Below are 13767 nucleotides of genomic sequence, written 5' to 3' on the forward strand. Positions count from 1 at the left end.
AATTAATGCTTCTACACACCCCTCACTCCCCCTCCCCCTCATTCGCACACATTTATACTGAAACCAGTTTGGGGAGAGCTATTAAAAAGATAATCTATCCATTTTGAATAGTTCTTTAAAGAAACATATATATATTTATCAAAACTTTTAAATAAATGAAAATTCATAATTACATCAAATTATACATTTCTTAGTTGCCTAAGACTCAAACGAATTTGCGTATGGGTTCAAATTCAAGTGGAGTCACATTTATTTCACTTTCAAGTTACACACATTTTATCCCACACGCACCAAATATATTAGAAATGTGCAGGCCCCACATTTAAAAATCCCTCAAAGAGCAAGTCAGGTGGATGCCTCAAAGTTCCTTTCAGTGGGATGAGCTGCCAGTGAAAATTTATCACACGTAAAAGCAGTGCAGCATTCCGGTTAACCTTTAAGCTTTCTGATGTCACAATATAGGTGGCATCCTACGACAAGTGTTTTTTCCTTCTGCCCAGACTGAGTGGAGCAAGAACAGGCAGGCTGTGGATCAGTGCTCCACGTGAAGCATCTGCTTGCTCGGGAGATTTATACCCGACTGTAGTCTGGCCCCCTTATAATGTAATTCCTGGGCTATAAGCTTCTACAAACTGACAGAAGAAACAGGAGATGTGAAAAATGCAACAATACTAAAACCAGATGTTGGTGTAAAATTCCAGGACCATTTATTTGCTCATTTCGCCTTTTAACATACGATTTCTATGCTGAAAACAAAGGGCTTTTTTTTTTCTTAAAAATACCTAGAACCATGAAACATTTAGAGGAGACGAAGTAGGAAATTTATGAGATGGGGACTTGAGAGAGGTAGGAGGTGGGAAGAAAAGCAAAGCTGAGAGAAGGGTAGGTTGCAAGAAAAAAAAAAGGCACCTAAATCCACACTACCTTTTTCAGTAACCCTACATCATCCTATTTCTGACTCATTTTCTTTTAATCTAGTCTGGTAGTAACTCCAAACAGACAGGTTAAAGGTCAGAGTTACTACGATTTCTGGATAAGAAAGGAAGCAAGAAGAATAAGAACAATTGTTCTTAGGCACAATTACTTTTGTGCCTAAGAAAGTGGTGAATTTTTCCCCCCTAATCTTTACCAAGAAATACCTTACCCGAACCTCGAGGTTTTGGAGAAATAAAAGAGTTGCATTTTAGGTTACATTTATAAAATACCTAAATTCAGAAATCAGAGTGGTAATTAGTTATTTTCTTAAAGAAGGAGTCATGGGTTTATTACAAACAACCCCAACACTACTTTGTTCAAAAGATTCACAGTAATATTCCTACTATGAATTTCTTATTTGTTTGGTTCCTGTGAAATAATGATCCAAAAGCTATCACAAGGTAACATGGACTCTCATTCTACCACAAACACCTGCTTAAATAGGCAAAAATAAACGGCAAGATTTGGTTACTCTGCACTCCTATTAACAAACTTACATGATTTCCTGTTGGAAACTTTCAGGGGCCGAACCAATATTTCTGGTCGTCTCAGAGCCAATCTCCTGGGGGAAAAGAAGATCAATATGACCGTCAATTTTCAGTATGGTCCAAGATTAACATAACACCAAAACATTAAACGTCTTAAGAAAAAAATGGAAAGTTAGGGGGGAAAATGAACACAATGCAATCTATTCAAATTAAGAAAGAAATCCTCTACTTTCAAATTTTTATAAATTATCCCCCCTTCAAAATCACTCTCCTTTTTTTTCCATCTTTCACATCAACACAGCTTCAGATATTAATGTGTTATTTTCCATTTGCTTCATAACAAAAACCAAATATGACCTGGGACTGTCATATTATTTTTGGTCATTATTCATACTTACTTAGACAAAACAGAAATCCAAACCTGAGGGATAAAGGATTCTAAGGCAAGGTTTTAGTTCTCATTTTATCACAGCTATGCTGGAATGATATTTTGCAGAGAACAAAAGGTCAGCTGAAGAAAGGCCATTATGATGTGCTAGTAGCTCACCTTTCCTGGAAGTGCTTTGAAGGAATCAAGCCTGCTCTGGGATTGGCATCACCTTCATGCTTCGCTTGCCACCATGTTGCATCATCTTGGCTCATAATCTGAAGAATATCTCCCTTTTTGAAAGAAAGCCCAGCTTCCTTACATGGAATGGCTTTATCCTCATTAGGGTCATAGTCAAAGAGGGCTTTGATAAACATCTGGAAGAAAGTTTCATTTAAAATGAATAAATATAAAAAAATAAATGGGAAATGGCCAACATTCTTCTAAGTCTGATTTAAGAATAATTTTTAAAAAAAGAATATTAAAATAAACTTGCTGTGACAAAGAGGATATGTATTAGACAGAAAAACATTAGCTCCCCCCACAAAAAAGGTTTTTAATTAAGGATTACCTTGCCTTCTTTAGCTGGTGTCTCCTCTTTGATGCTGGGTATAATCTTAAATGTAATTGCTCCCTGGGACTGAGCCTGATATCAGAGGAAAGAAAGAGTTAGAAGAAAACTCCTAGAGCCAAGGAGAGAGAAGGAAAATAGGTAAAAAACTAAACGATTCTGAAAGTTTACAAGCTGGGGGTTTCTACTCTTCGATAGACTAAACCAAGGAAACTATTTTTGTAGAAATTCCTGTAATGTGAGAAAGCACTCAAGTTTGTCAAATAAGTTAAAAAACATTAACCAGTAAATCCACTTTTACCTCCTGTGCACTTCGAAAATGCTGATGAATGTATTACCATCCATGTTGAGTTACTTCAAAATAGAAACACAAAATATACACAGTGCCTTATATAGACAATATTAAATGGCTAGAACAGATAACATGCAAAGTTCAGACTATTACATTTAAGTATCAGCATCCATGTTTTTAGGGACAAAATACCTATACTACCAGTAACATAGTTATAAATATATGATTCAATTAGTTGCAATGCTTATCAGAAAAAACAATGAAGAACATTCATCTCTATTATATGCTTGTCAGTGAGTAAAATACCAAATGTAATAGATTAATTAAAAGATGAAAAGATTGAGTATCCATTCTAATTTAATTAAAACAAGCAACAACAATACCCACAATTCTTTGCTATCTCGGACAAGAGTAAGTCTCCCTTTAACAAACACTCATGTCATCTCTTTTTTTAGCATTTATCATAACCACATCTAAATAATTACTTATACAATTATTTCTTAATATGTTACCTCTGCCAAATTACAATATATAAGCTCCACGAAAGCACTAAATATCTGGCACATATTTAAGAGGAAGGAGAGAGGGAAGAAAGGAGGAAGACAGGGAGACAGGCAGATAGGGAGAGACGGAGGCAGGGAAGAAAGGAGAGAAAGAGAGGAGAATGGGGAGGTCTCTCTGAGGCTCACTATCAGGGGTGTGCCTGTAAACCAGGACTCTGGTTTGTAAAAAAGGCCCTGATTTGTATTGTTTGCCAATTTCCATGGTATAAATACTCCCACCACGGCCAATTTCAATTTGCCAGTATGAAGTCACTGAAAGCCAAGTTGGGAAGAACTGCATAGAATCAGCTCTCAAAAGCATAAGGAGGCAGCTCCAGTGTAGCAAAGAGACTCAGGTAACTCACAACTCTTACTAAGAGTTCACGTAATACTGAATTGCATAGGTAGAGAAAAGGCAAAAGTCTTCTCTATAATCCCTTCCCATTCTTCTAGTTTGTGTATGCCGTGTGTGTGTGTTTTAATGTATGTAAAGCCCTTAGAACAGCATCATTAAAGGTTCTGTAAGCAATTTTTAGTACAGTCACACCACATAAAGACATTTAGGTCAATGACAGACTGCATATATGACAGTGGTCCCATTAGATTAGTACTGTCTGGCCTAGGTGTGTAGCAGGCTATACCATCTGTTTGTGTAAGTACACTCTATGATGTTCACCTAATGACACATTTCTCAGAACGTATCCTGTTGTTAAGCGATGCACGACTTTATTACTATTCTTATTAAGTCATATAGGTCTAACAGCCATTGTGATCGCCTCACAGCAATCCATCATGTGGATAAATGATTATTCAATCAATGCAACCTTCTTGATAGTTTTTAAATATTTTTAAAATAGCTTGCTTATAAACATTTGCCATTATTTTCCTTAGGGTTCATTTCCAACAATTGAATTTCTTGATTAAGAGGTATACAAATTTACAATTTTGATAGTTTCAGATAGCCATCTCAAAAAGTTCTATTAATTTATCCTACTACCCAAACCATATAAACATATCTATTTCCCTGCAATCTGGCTAAATCTAGGCATTATCAAGCTTTTAAATCCCTCAAAATCCAATATTTTTCAGACATCATGTTTTCTTTTGTAAGTTGTCTGTGCATAAGCTTTGCTAATTTTCCTGCAGATGTTTTTTTCTTACTGATTTTTATGAACTCTCTACACATTAAAATATTAGCCTTCTAACACATATATTGAAAATATTTTTCCTACAATCTCCTTTGTCTTATAAGTTTTATGTAGGGCATCTTTTCTTGTACAGAAAGTTTCAATTCTAGTAGTCACATCAGTTATTTTTCTATGTGAATTTTACATCAAAGTTAGTCTTTTTCTACTTTTTGTTATTTTTTAAACTTAAATATTTAATTTGTTGGGATTTATTTTTGTGTGTAGTATAAAACAGGAACTGACTTTTTTCTAACTGAATCATCAATTACTCCAATACCATTTATGAAATGATTTGTTTTCCCACTGATTTAAAATGCCATCTTAATCGAATACAAGTTTTCATATATCCTGAGATGTGTTTTGAGATACTAAACTCCCTTTTTATGTCTGTAGGTTTATAGTATGTTTTCATATGTAACAGGGACAGTCTCCCTTCAATTTATCCTTACAAACGAACTTAAGAATTAACATTGTCAAGGCCTAAAATAATTTCATTCCATTTTAGATTTCATAAGACATCTAAATTAGTGTGACTATTTTATATACCTAGAAAGCACAGCTTATAGTCTGGCTATGTCATTGGAAGAAGGGGAAAAATAAACACATCACCAACAACAGAGTAGATGCCATCTACTAGGTACCCAAATTAGGACAGGCCCCATCATAAACTCTTTACATACATCAGCTCACTTAATCCTCAAAACACTCCAGTGAGATATTTACCTCTTCTATTCTCACTCTGTAAATGAAAACACTGAGGCAATAAAAAGATTAAAGTATTTTCCAAGGACACACAGGGACAGCAATGGAGCTGGGATTTGAACTCTGGACCGCTAAATCCAAATCCTGTATTCATCACCAAGTCTAAAATATAGTGAGTCAATATCACTTTCATTGCAACTTTAAAATAAATTTTCAGCTTACCAAAATCTGAATTACTTCCTCAGGCCTTTTATCCTCAACTGGTATCCCATTCACTTCCCTAAGTTCATCACCAACATGAATAAGACCTGAGAAATAGCAAATTTGGTAAATTAGCAGTGTTACCTACAAAAGAAACTAATTTGCAATTGTTTCCACACTGAAAGCATTGTTAGGTTCCCTTAACACATTTGAGGATTGTAAGCGAGACCTTCCCACTTCTCAGGTTTCAGATTCTGTGCCTCTCTAGCAACGAAGCAAAGACTACAACATAATGATGCTGGCAAAGAAATGACAACAGCGTCTTGGTCTTTGCCTAGAAATGCACATTATTTTCATCTTATATAAGAGGTTTAATTTTTTAAAAAAGTTGCATGCTTTCAGTAGTATTTTTCAAATCAGAAACACCGAAACAAGACTGAATATAACTTTGGAAGCCCATGTAAACTAAGACCACACAGTAGAGTCAGATTTCTGTCTCATTTAGTTAAATAGGTTCCCACATCTCAAAACAGGAACAAATATCTTATTACATGTTTTGCTGTATTATATCAAAAAACTGTTATCCTCTTATTACATATTGGAAATGTGACACGTAAAAGGCAACATGACTTTGTCTATATCCACTTAACATTTACTCTTACCACTTCTGTCTGCAGCTCCTCCTCTCATGATTCTAGCCACAACGATGGCCCCTGTCTGCTCATCTTTCTTAATGGTAGCTCCCTTTTAAGAAAAACAAAAGTATTTGTGGTAGACATCTGTATTGGGTGGTAGGAAAGGGGAGGCAGAAATAAGGACACTCATCTGGAAAAAGTGAAAACAAGAACTACAAAAAATTAAAGGCATGAGTCAGGAGGAACAGACATCATGCCATTTGCCTTACAAATACTCATTACTAGGTACAGAATTTTCTACCATATAGATCATCTAAGGTTTTCAGCACAATTTAAAGGTTTTTGAAATTTTTAATCTCTTCAAAACTATGGAAAGTACAAATATCTTTTTTCCATTATAATAACTTGTATTTGAATATTATTTGTTTTCATCCTTTTACAGCATTTCCTCATTTCATTTTTTTGTGTGTGTGTCAGGAAGATCAGCCCTGAGCTAACATTCGTGCTAATCCTCCTCTTTTTGCTGAGGAAGACCGGCTCTGAGCTAACAACTATTGCCAATCCTCCTACTTTTTCTCCCCAAAGCCCCCGTAGATAGTTGTATGTCATAGTTGCACATCCTTCTAGTTGCTGTATGTGGGACGTGGCCTCAGCATGGCCGGAGAAGCAGTGCGTCGGTGCGCGCCCGAGATCCGAACCGGGCCGCCAGTAGCCGAGCACGCGCACTTAACCGCTAAGCCACGGGGCCGGCCCTTCCTTTTCATTTTATCTTCATAATATCCCACAAAGAAGGCAGACTATATAGAGTAGGTTAAGTTAACAGAAAAAGATTATATAAATTAGAAAACTAAAACTCAAGTCATCTGACTTTAATTCAGTGATCCTTCTAGTACACTATTGCAGTAAAGGAACTCAGTGATAATCATAAAGAAAGAAAAAAATCAGAACTCCAAAATTAGTTATATATCTTATCCAAGGCTAAGATAAACTAATGGAAGAAAGATCTGTTATTCCAAGGTTTTTATGTAGTAGGATTGTACCTAGTACAAACAGAACTAACATTTTGGCATAAAATTAGGAAACAATTTCAAAAAGAATCCAGAAATTCTTCATTTATGGATGTTCAGAAGCAAAGTAGATGAATGCTGCTTTGTAAGAACATCAAGCACAAATGGTTACTTTGAAAGCCTTCTCATGACTTTCCTTCCAAGACTGGCATTGGTTGAGAAAAGCCATCCCCGCATTGCATCACATGGCTAAAAAGATGCACACATTAGATGATGGCAGAATTCACCCCAAAGAAGAAAGTGGAATTTTTCTCAAGTTTGTTAATAAATACGTTTATATCATTCAAAAATAGATATGTAAACAAAATTAGGAATCCATTTTTAATAAGTATATTTTATATATGACAGTTATCAGATACATATCTAATAATAGTAGAAAAATCAAATAATTGATAGGATGGTTTTGCAGCATTTTCATCACCTCTGCATGTATTCAAGGCCAAAGACTTGAATGAGTGTCTCTCCATGGTCATAAAAGCCTAGACCTACCAACTACCGGTATTTCTTGCTTTTATTTAAACAGTTAACTTGTAGTCAAGATGAATGGAAATGAATGTTCTTAACAAACTAATTAGTGTGATTAGATCAACTTTCATTTTCCTTGAAAGTGTGTCTCACATTTTCCCATGAAAGTATACCTAAAGGCAGAAGGGTCTAGTAATCTAAGATTACTTATCTATTTTATAGATGAGAAACTGAATCCCAAACAGTTACAATTTGTCTAAGATCAGACAACTAGTGTGTAGTATAGTGAGGACTTGTCTAAGGCAAACAGATCAGAAGCGCTGTTCTTAATCTTAATTATCATTCAATACTGCTCATCCTATATCTTTCTACAACCTTTTATCTGTCAGTTTATAAGTTCGTTACCCTTGCGGTAATTTGTCTCCACGAGGGAGATCATCAATACCTTCCCTCTTCGTATGTGCGTGCCAGATTCCCACATCAAGTGGTGAAAATGGTTCTGAGGCATTTAAGGCTATGAGATGACTTGCAACTGCCACCTGGGCCTCTGGAAACACCTGCTCTATGGGAAGTCAGCCACCATCTAAGAAATCACGACTACTGCCATGCTGTGAGGAAGCCCAAGCTAGCCAAGTGGAGATGCCACTTGGAAAAAGAGATCAGCTTCCAACTTTCCAGCCATCCAAGCCCAGACATCAGTCATGGGAATGAAGGAGCCCTCAGATGACTCCAGCCTCAGCCACCATCTAACTGTACAGACGAGAGATTCTAAGTAAGAACCACCCAACTGAGCCTATCATCCTCCAAAACCATTAGAGATAATAATATATTATTGTTTTAGCCACAACATTTGGGGATGGTTTAAAACACAGAATTAGGTAACTGGAACAAATCTCTTTCTCCATTATGGATTGTAATGTTTTTCAGAACAGGACCATCCAGTTTGTTGTGCTTAATGCTAGTCCCTTTGACTTACTCTGTGATTCAATGAAGTTGAAAAATGTTCACTAGGGGCCTAGTTCTGTTCTAAGGGCTTGTAATACATTGGTGAGAAAAAAACCAAACATTTCTGCCCCCTCACAGAGCTTACATTCTAACAGGGGAGACAGACAGTAAACAAAAGATGAAGTAATTAGACATATTACATAGTATGTTAGAAAGTGGTAAACACTATGGGGATGGGAGGAGGTAGGGCAGGGTAAGAAAGATTAGGAGTGCCAGGGCAGGTAGAGGGAAGACAATGAAGACACAGGCCTTATTGAGAAGACGACATCTGCATAAAGAAAGACTGGGAGGAGGTGAAGGAGTTAGTTGAAGAGAAAGAATAGAAGAAACAGCCAGTGTAAAGGTGCTGAGGTGGGGCTGTGAATGGAGCGATCAAGAGACAGCAAAGAAGCCAGTGTGGCTGGAGGAAAGTAAACGGGGAGAAGCACGAGGAGGTGAGGTCAGATGGTAACAGAGCCAGAGCATGCAGAGCTTTGTAGGTCACCATGGGGACTCTGGATTTTATTCTGAAAGAAACAGGGAGAACCTAAACAGCGGGAGTGACATAATCTAAAAGATTACTCCACTTACTGTGTTAAGAAAAGAGTGAAGGAAGGCAGGAGCTAAAGCAAGGAAACAAGTAGGAGGCTGTTACAGTAATCTAGGCGAAAGAGGGTGGGGGCTTGGATCTGATGGGCAGGAGGAGATAAAAAGCGGTCTGGATATGCTACTGTCAGAGCCAAAAGGATTTCCCAGTGGATTGGAAATGGGATGTGAAAGAGAGAGAGGTATCCAAGATTAACCCTATGGTTTTTGGCTGAGCAACTGGAAAGATAGGATTATCATCAACTGAGAGGGGGAACCCAGTGGGTGGAACAGACTTGGGGACAACGATTAGTTTTCTTTTGGACATATGAAGACTGAGATGTCTATTAGACATCTAAATGGACATATCAAGTAGATAGATGACATACAAATTTAAAGATCAGAAGGAAGATCCGGAAGAGAAGTAGACCTGAGAGTCACTGGCACATAGATGTTTTCTAAAGGTATGGGCTGGATGAAATGACTTTCAGAATGTGTAGATAAAGAATAGCACTCCAACACTTAAGGGTTATTCTGTTATAGATATAGATACCCTGAAATAGAATATGCTTGCTATCTCTGAGTCTACCTATCCTTGGAGGGTAAACTTTGGACCTGAGAATCAATCCTCTTTTTGATTTCTTTATTCTTGAAGATCTCTATTTCCCTATTGCTTTCCCAGCCCCTATTATCACAGTTCCCTGATGTATTCCTAATGCAATGTACTTGCATGAAATCAAGATCAAAACTCAATAAAATAGAGCACATTACATGTGATACTGTACAAAAGTCGACAGTCCTATGGCATAGTCTGCAAATGCAAAATGAATTAAAACTGAATCTAATGTTTTAATACTTCCGTATTTTCTTATATAATTATTTTGAATTTATTCTATGTGATTTTGACAAAAAAAGGGTATAGAGAACTTCAGATTAGACTGCAAAGTTAAAATTCTGGTTAGATTTTTCTTGTTACTTCTATAAAATGGTTTATAAAAAAGGACTGCTAAGGGCCGGCCCCATGGCTTAGTGGTTAAGTGCGCGCGCTCCGCTACTGGCGGCCTGGGTTCGGATCCCGGGCGCACACTGACGCACCACTTCTCCGGCCATGCTGAGGCTGCGTCCCACATACAGCAACTAGAAGGATGTGCAACTATGACGTACAACTATCTACTGGGGCTTTGGGGGGGTAAAAAAAAAAAGGAGGAGGATTGGCAATAGATGTTAGCTCAGAGCCGGTCTTCCTCAGCAAAAAGAGGAGGCTTGGCATGGATGTTAGCTCAGGGCTGATCTTCCTCACAAAAAAAAAAAAAAAAGGACTGCTCAGACTGAGCTATCACATCTTGAATAAAACTTGTATCTCCTACAACACTACTGTAAGACCTTCTTAAGCAGGTAGCACAGTTGATTTCAGGTTTAGCCTTTGCAACAAGTGTTTTCAAAGTATGGTCTACCAAACACTTTCACTGAGAACATGAGACATTTTTTAAAAATGTAGATTCCCGGGTCCCACCCAAAACTTACTGATGTAGACTCTTTTGGGCTGAAACCCAGAAGTGTGCACTTTAAGTAAGCACCTCAGGTAATTCTTGGAATACCAAAGTTTGAGAGCCACAGATCTAAAAGAACTGAGAGGACAACTCATGCAAGAAACACTGAAGATTTAGGATCATAATCCACTCACTAACAGAATTTCATTTTCTTAAGCTTGTCTAAAAATTATTCTCCTGGATAAAACAAATGTAAATTGCTCCAAACTCAGAAGGGAGGAGGGACAGCTCTGCTCCGTGCATCCTGACCATGGCTTTTCTCTCCTCTCAATTCTTTTATCCATCCCGCCGCTTCTACTATCACCCTTTTCCTTTCCATTGCCAAACACCTCCATGATCTGTGTTCACTGCCTCTTCTCCCAGGAAACCACTCTCTCCTTAAACAGCTGTTATCTAGCTGCACCTTATCATTCTAGGGGATATTTATATAATGCTTGCATAATGCATAAGGACTTATATAGCACTTCAGATACAGTCCATCTCAATTGATATTCAAAACACTCTGAAAGAGGCAGATCTCCTGACTTTCTGATAAGGAATCTGAGGCTGAGATGTTAAGTGACTCGCTGCTGTAAGGATATAGAGCAAATGAGTGACATCATCATAACTCCCACCAAGGTCATCTAATGCAAGGTTGGTATTCATTTCACCACTTTATACCTAGGTCTAACAAAATTACATTCTTAACACTCATAACCCCTTAGTTACTAAATCTTACAACGTTTTTTCTTGAATCATTTGCCAAACATCTCCTGACCATCGACTCCCTAGAATTTTATTTCTGCTTGGCTTCCCTCACTTTGTCTATTTCTGATTCTTACCACTTGGACTCATTCTCCTAAGGAGGCCTCTGACTCTTAATCTTCTCCTGGTTTTTCCTTCTTCTGCTTTTTTTTTTTTTCCTTTGGCAGTTTTGTGGCTTCAATAACTTCCCCACACTGACAACTGACATTTGACAAATGTAAAATGACAAGTTCGTTGAAAATAAATATTTTCTACTTTTTCTAGGCAGTATATTTTTTAAACGTTTAATTTATGCACCCAATAATCGTTCTTTACCTCTACAACAGCCAGCCCTGTGGTCTAGTGGTTAAGATCTGGTGCTCTCACTGCCTCGGCCCAGGCTCGTGTCCCAGTCAGGGAGCCAGACCACCTGTCTGTCAGTTGTCACACTGTGGCGGCTGCGTGTTGCTGTGATGCTGAAAGCTCTAGCACCAGTATTTCAAATACCAGCAGGGTCACCCACGGTGGACAGGTTTCAGCAGAGCTTCCAGACTAGACAGACTAGGAAGAAGCACCTGGCCACCCACTTCTGAAAAAACTGGCCATGAAAACCTGTGAAGAGCAGCGGAGCCTTGTCTGATAGAACGCCAGAAGGGGAGAGGACGGTGCAGAGAGACCTCCCAGGGTTCCTTCTCCTGTACACAGGGCGCTAGGAGTCAGAATCCACTCGATGGCACTAACAACAAAACCTTACAATAACTGTCAAACTAAAGATAATGCACTAGGTTATACATTTGGATTACAAAAAGTTCAAGACAAGGACTTCTCCTCATTTAATTTCACATTCCAATGTTAAAACGACATTTAAAATCTTAACACTTTTTTTAGAAATCCCAACAAATAATTCTGGGAATTTCTTCATCCCAATTAGAAGTTCTGTTTTCTGTATGAAGTTTTTATTTAATTTTTTAAAATACAGCTTCCTAAACAGAAAACATACAATCAAATTGTGGTTCACTAGGAAGAAGACAAAGCATTACTGACTAAAATAATTTTTTACAAGAAAGTACTCAAAATTACTTTAAATTGCATTAAATATAGAAAACTAAACCTCAAGTTTAAAGAAGTTATCTGCATATGTTTGGGAAAAAAAGCTTTTAATGTACTTTTAAATAATTAACTGAGAATCAGAGAGAAAAAATTTAAAAACTCATGTAAAAATGGACAAATAAACAGAATGGGAATTATGGATAAAATAAAACGGAATTAAAATTTTTCAACACTCCAAATTTAGAGGGAAGTCGAGAAGAAAATGTTATTAAGTTGCCAAATTATACCATGATACATTAATAAGAAACTGAAAAATTCTGAGATATGCTTAAAATATCCCCTTAATAAACAAATATTACAAATCTGGAAAATATCCTCATGCTTAAGAGAAATATTCCCTTTTTAAACAACTTAGCAATTTGATCAATTTTTAAAGAAATTTACCTAGTTCCTTGTCCTGAATTTTTAAACCTCCTCCTAGCACCTGTATAGCCTTACAGGCTCAGTACAACCATAAGGAAATTAGTCATTTTTACCCCATGCATTTCCTTCTATTCTTGCTGAATGAATGTACAGTACATCTAGCCACCTAAGTAAGAACCTCCTGTGGTATTTTTGACTTCCTCTCTCCTCCTGCCCTTTATATCCAAAGATTTGCCTGGTCCTATCAAATCTAATATATGTGGCTCTTGCCATTATCCTAGTTCAGATTCTCATTTTAAATATACTGTATTATATAAACTATAACAAAAGAGAGCTAATAGATTAAGAATTACCACCTCAATGTTAGGTCTAATTATTTCAGTTGTTACATGCTTATTAGCTAAATAATATAGTAACAAATAGTAACAAACTATGATAACACCACTTTATTTTATATACTTCATTCAATTCCTTTTTAAATTTAAACTAATTTACAGTAGGTCCAGCTAAAACTTTTGAGAAATCTTGATGCAGTACATGCCTAATTTCTTTGATAAACATGTTGAAGATCTTATTTGATGAGGAGGCAGGGGACCTAAATGTTGCTGATGACTGTTTAAATGTTAGCTCGCCAAACCAACACACCAAAAACTACTGCTCCTGGGAAAACCATGACTGATCAAAGAAATTATTAATGAATTACTGACCTCCTCAAGACAGTCTATCAATTACCTCCCTAAGAGGCCGAATTCATCAAAACAAAAACATATTTCTCATTGACAGATACACAGAATCCACCAAGAATTAGTCACTTTATGGTGACAGGCCCCTGGGATAGCTCTTTCTACACCTACCATGACTATCATCTATTCTTACTAAGTATATCACCTCCATAACAAAAATTAAGAGCTATTCAGGTTACCAGTATAGAGTTATAACCACAGATGAAAAGCATGAATT

At 37.0% G+C, this 13767-nt stretch overlaps 1 protein-coding gene across 7 annotated transcripts in view; it reads right to left on the reverse strand.

Moving 5' to 3' along the window:
* The window catches only part of MPP7 (MAGUK p55 scaffold protein 7), a 456322-nt gene that overhangs the window by 247879 nt on the left and 194676 nt on the right, over positions 1-13767 (reverse strand). For all 7 annotated transcript variants that reach the window (XM_058532685.1, XM_058532690.1, XM_058532684.1 and 4 more), the window contains 5 exons: positions 5988-6069; positions 5347-5432; positions 2402-2476; positions 2011-2207; positions 1473-1537 (listed from right to left, as the gene is read on the reverse strand). In XM_058532685.1, coding sequence (XP_058388668.1) covers positions 1473-1537; positions 2011-2207; positions 2402-2476; positions 5347-5432; positions 5988-6069 — 505 coding nt within the window. The remainder of the gene's footprint in view (positions 1-1472; positions 1538-2010; positions 2208-2401; positions 2477-5346; positions 5433-5987; positions 6070-13767) is intronic.

The sequence above is a fragment of the Diceros bicornis genome, chromosome 36, assembly GCF_020826845.1.
Source record: "Diceros bicornis minor isolate mBicDic1 chromosome 36, mDicBic1.mat.cur, whole genome shotgun sequence".
Lineage (NCBI taxonomy): Eukaryota > Metazoa > Chordata > Mammalia > Perissodactyla > Rhinocerotidae > Diceros > Diceros bicornis.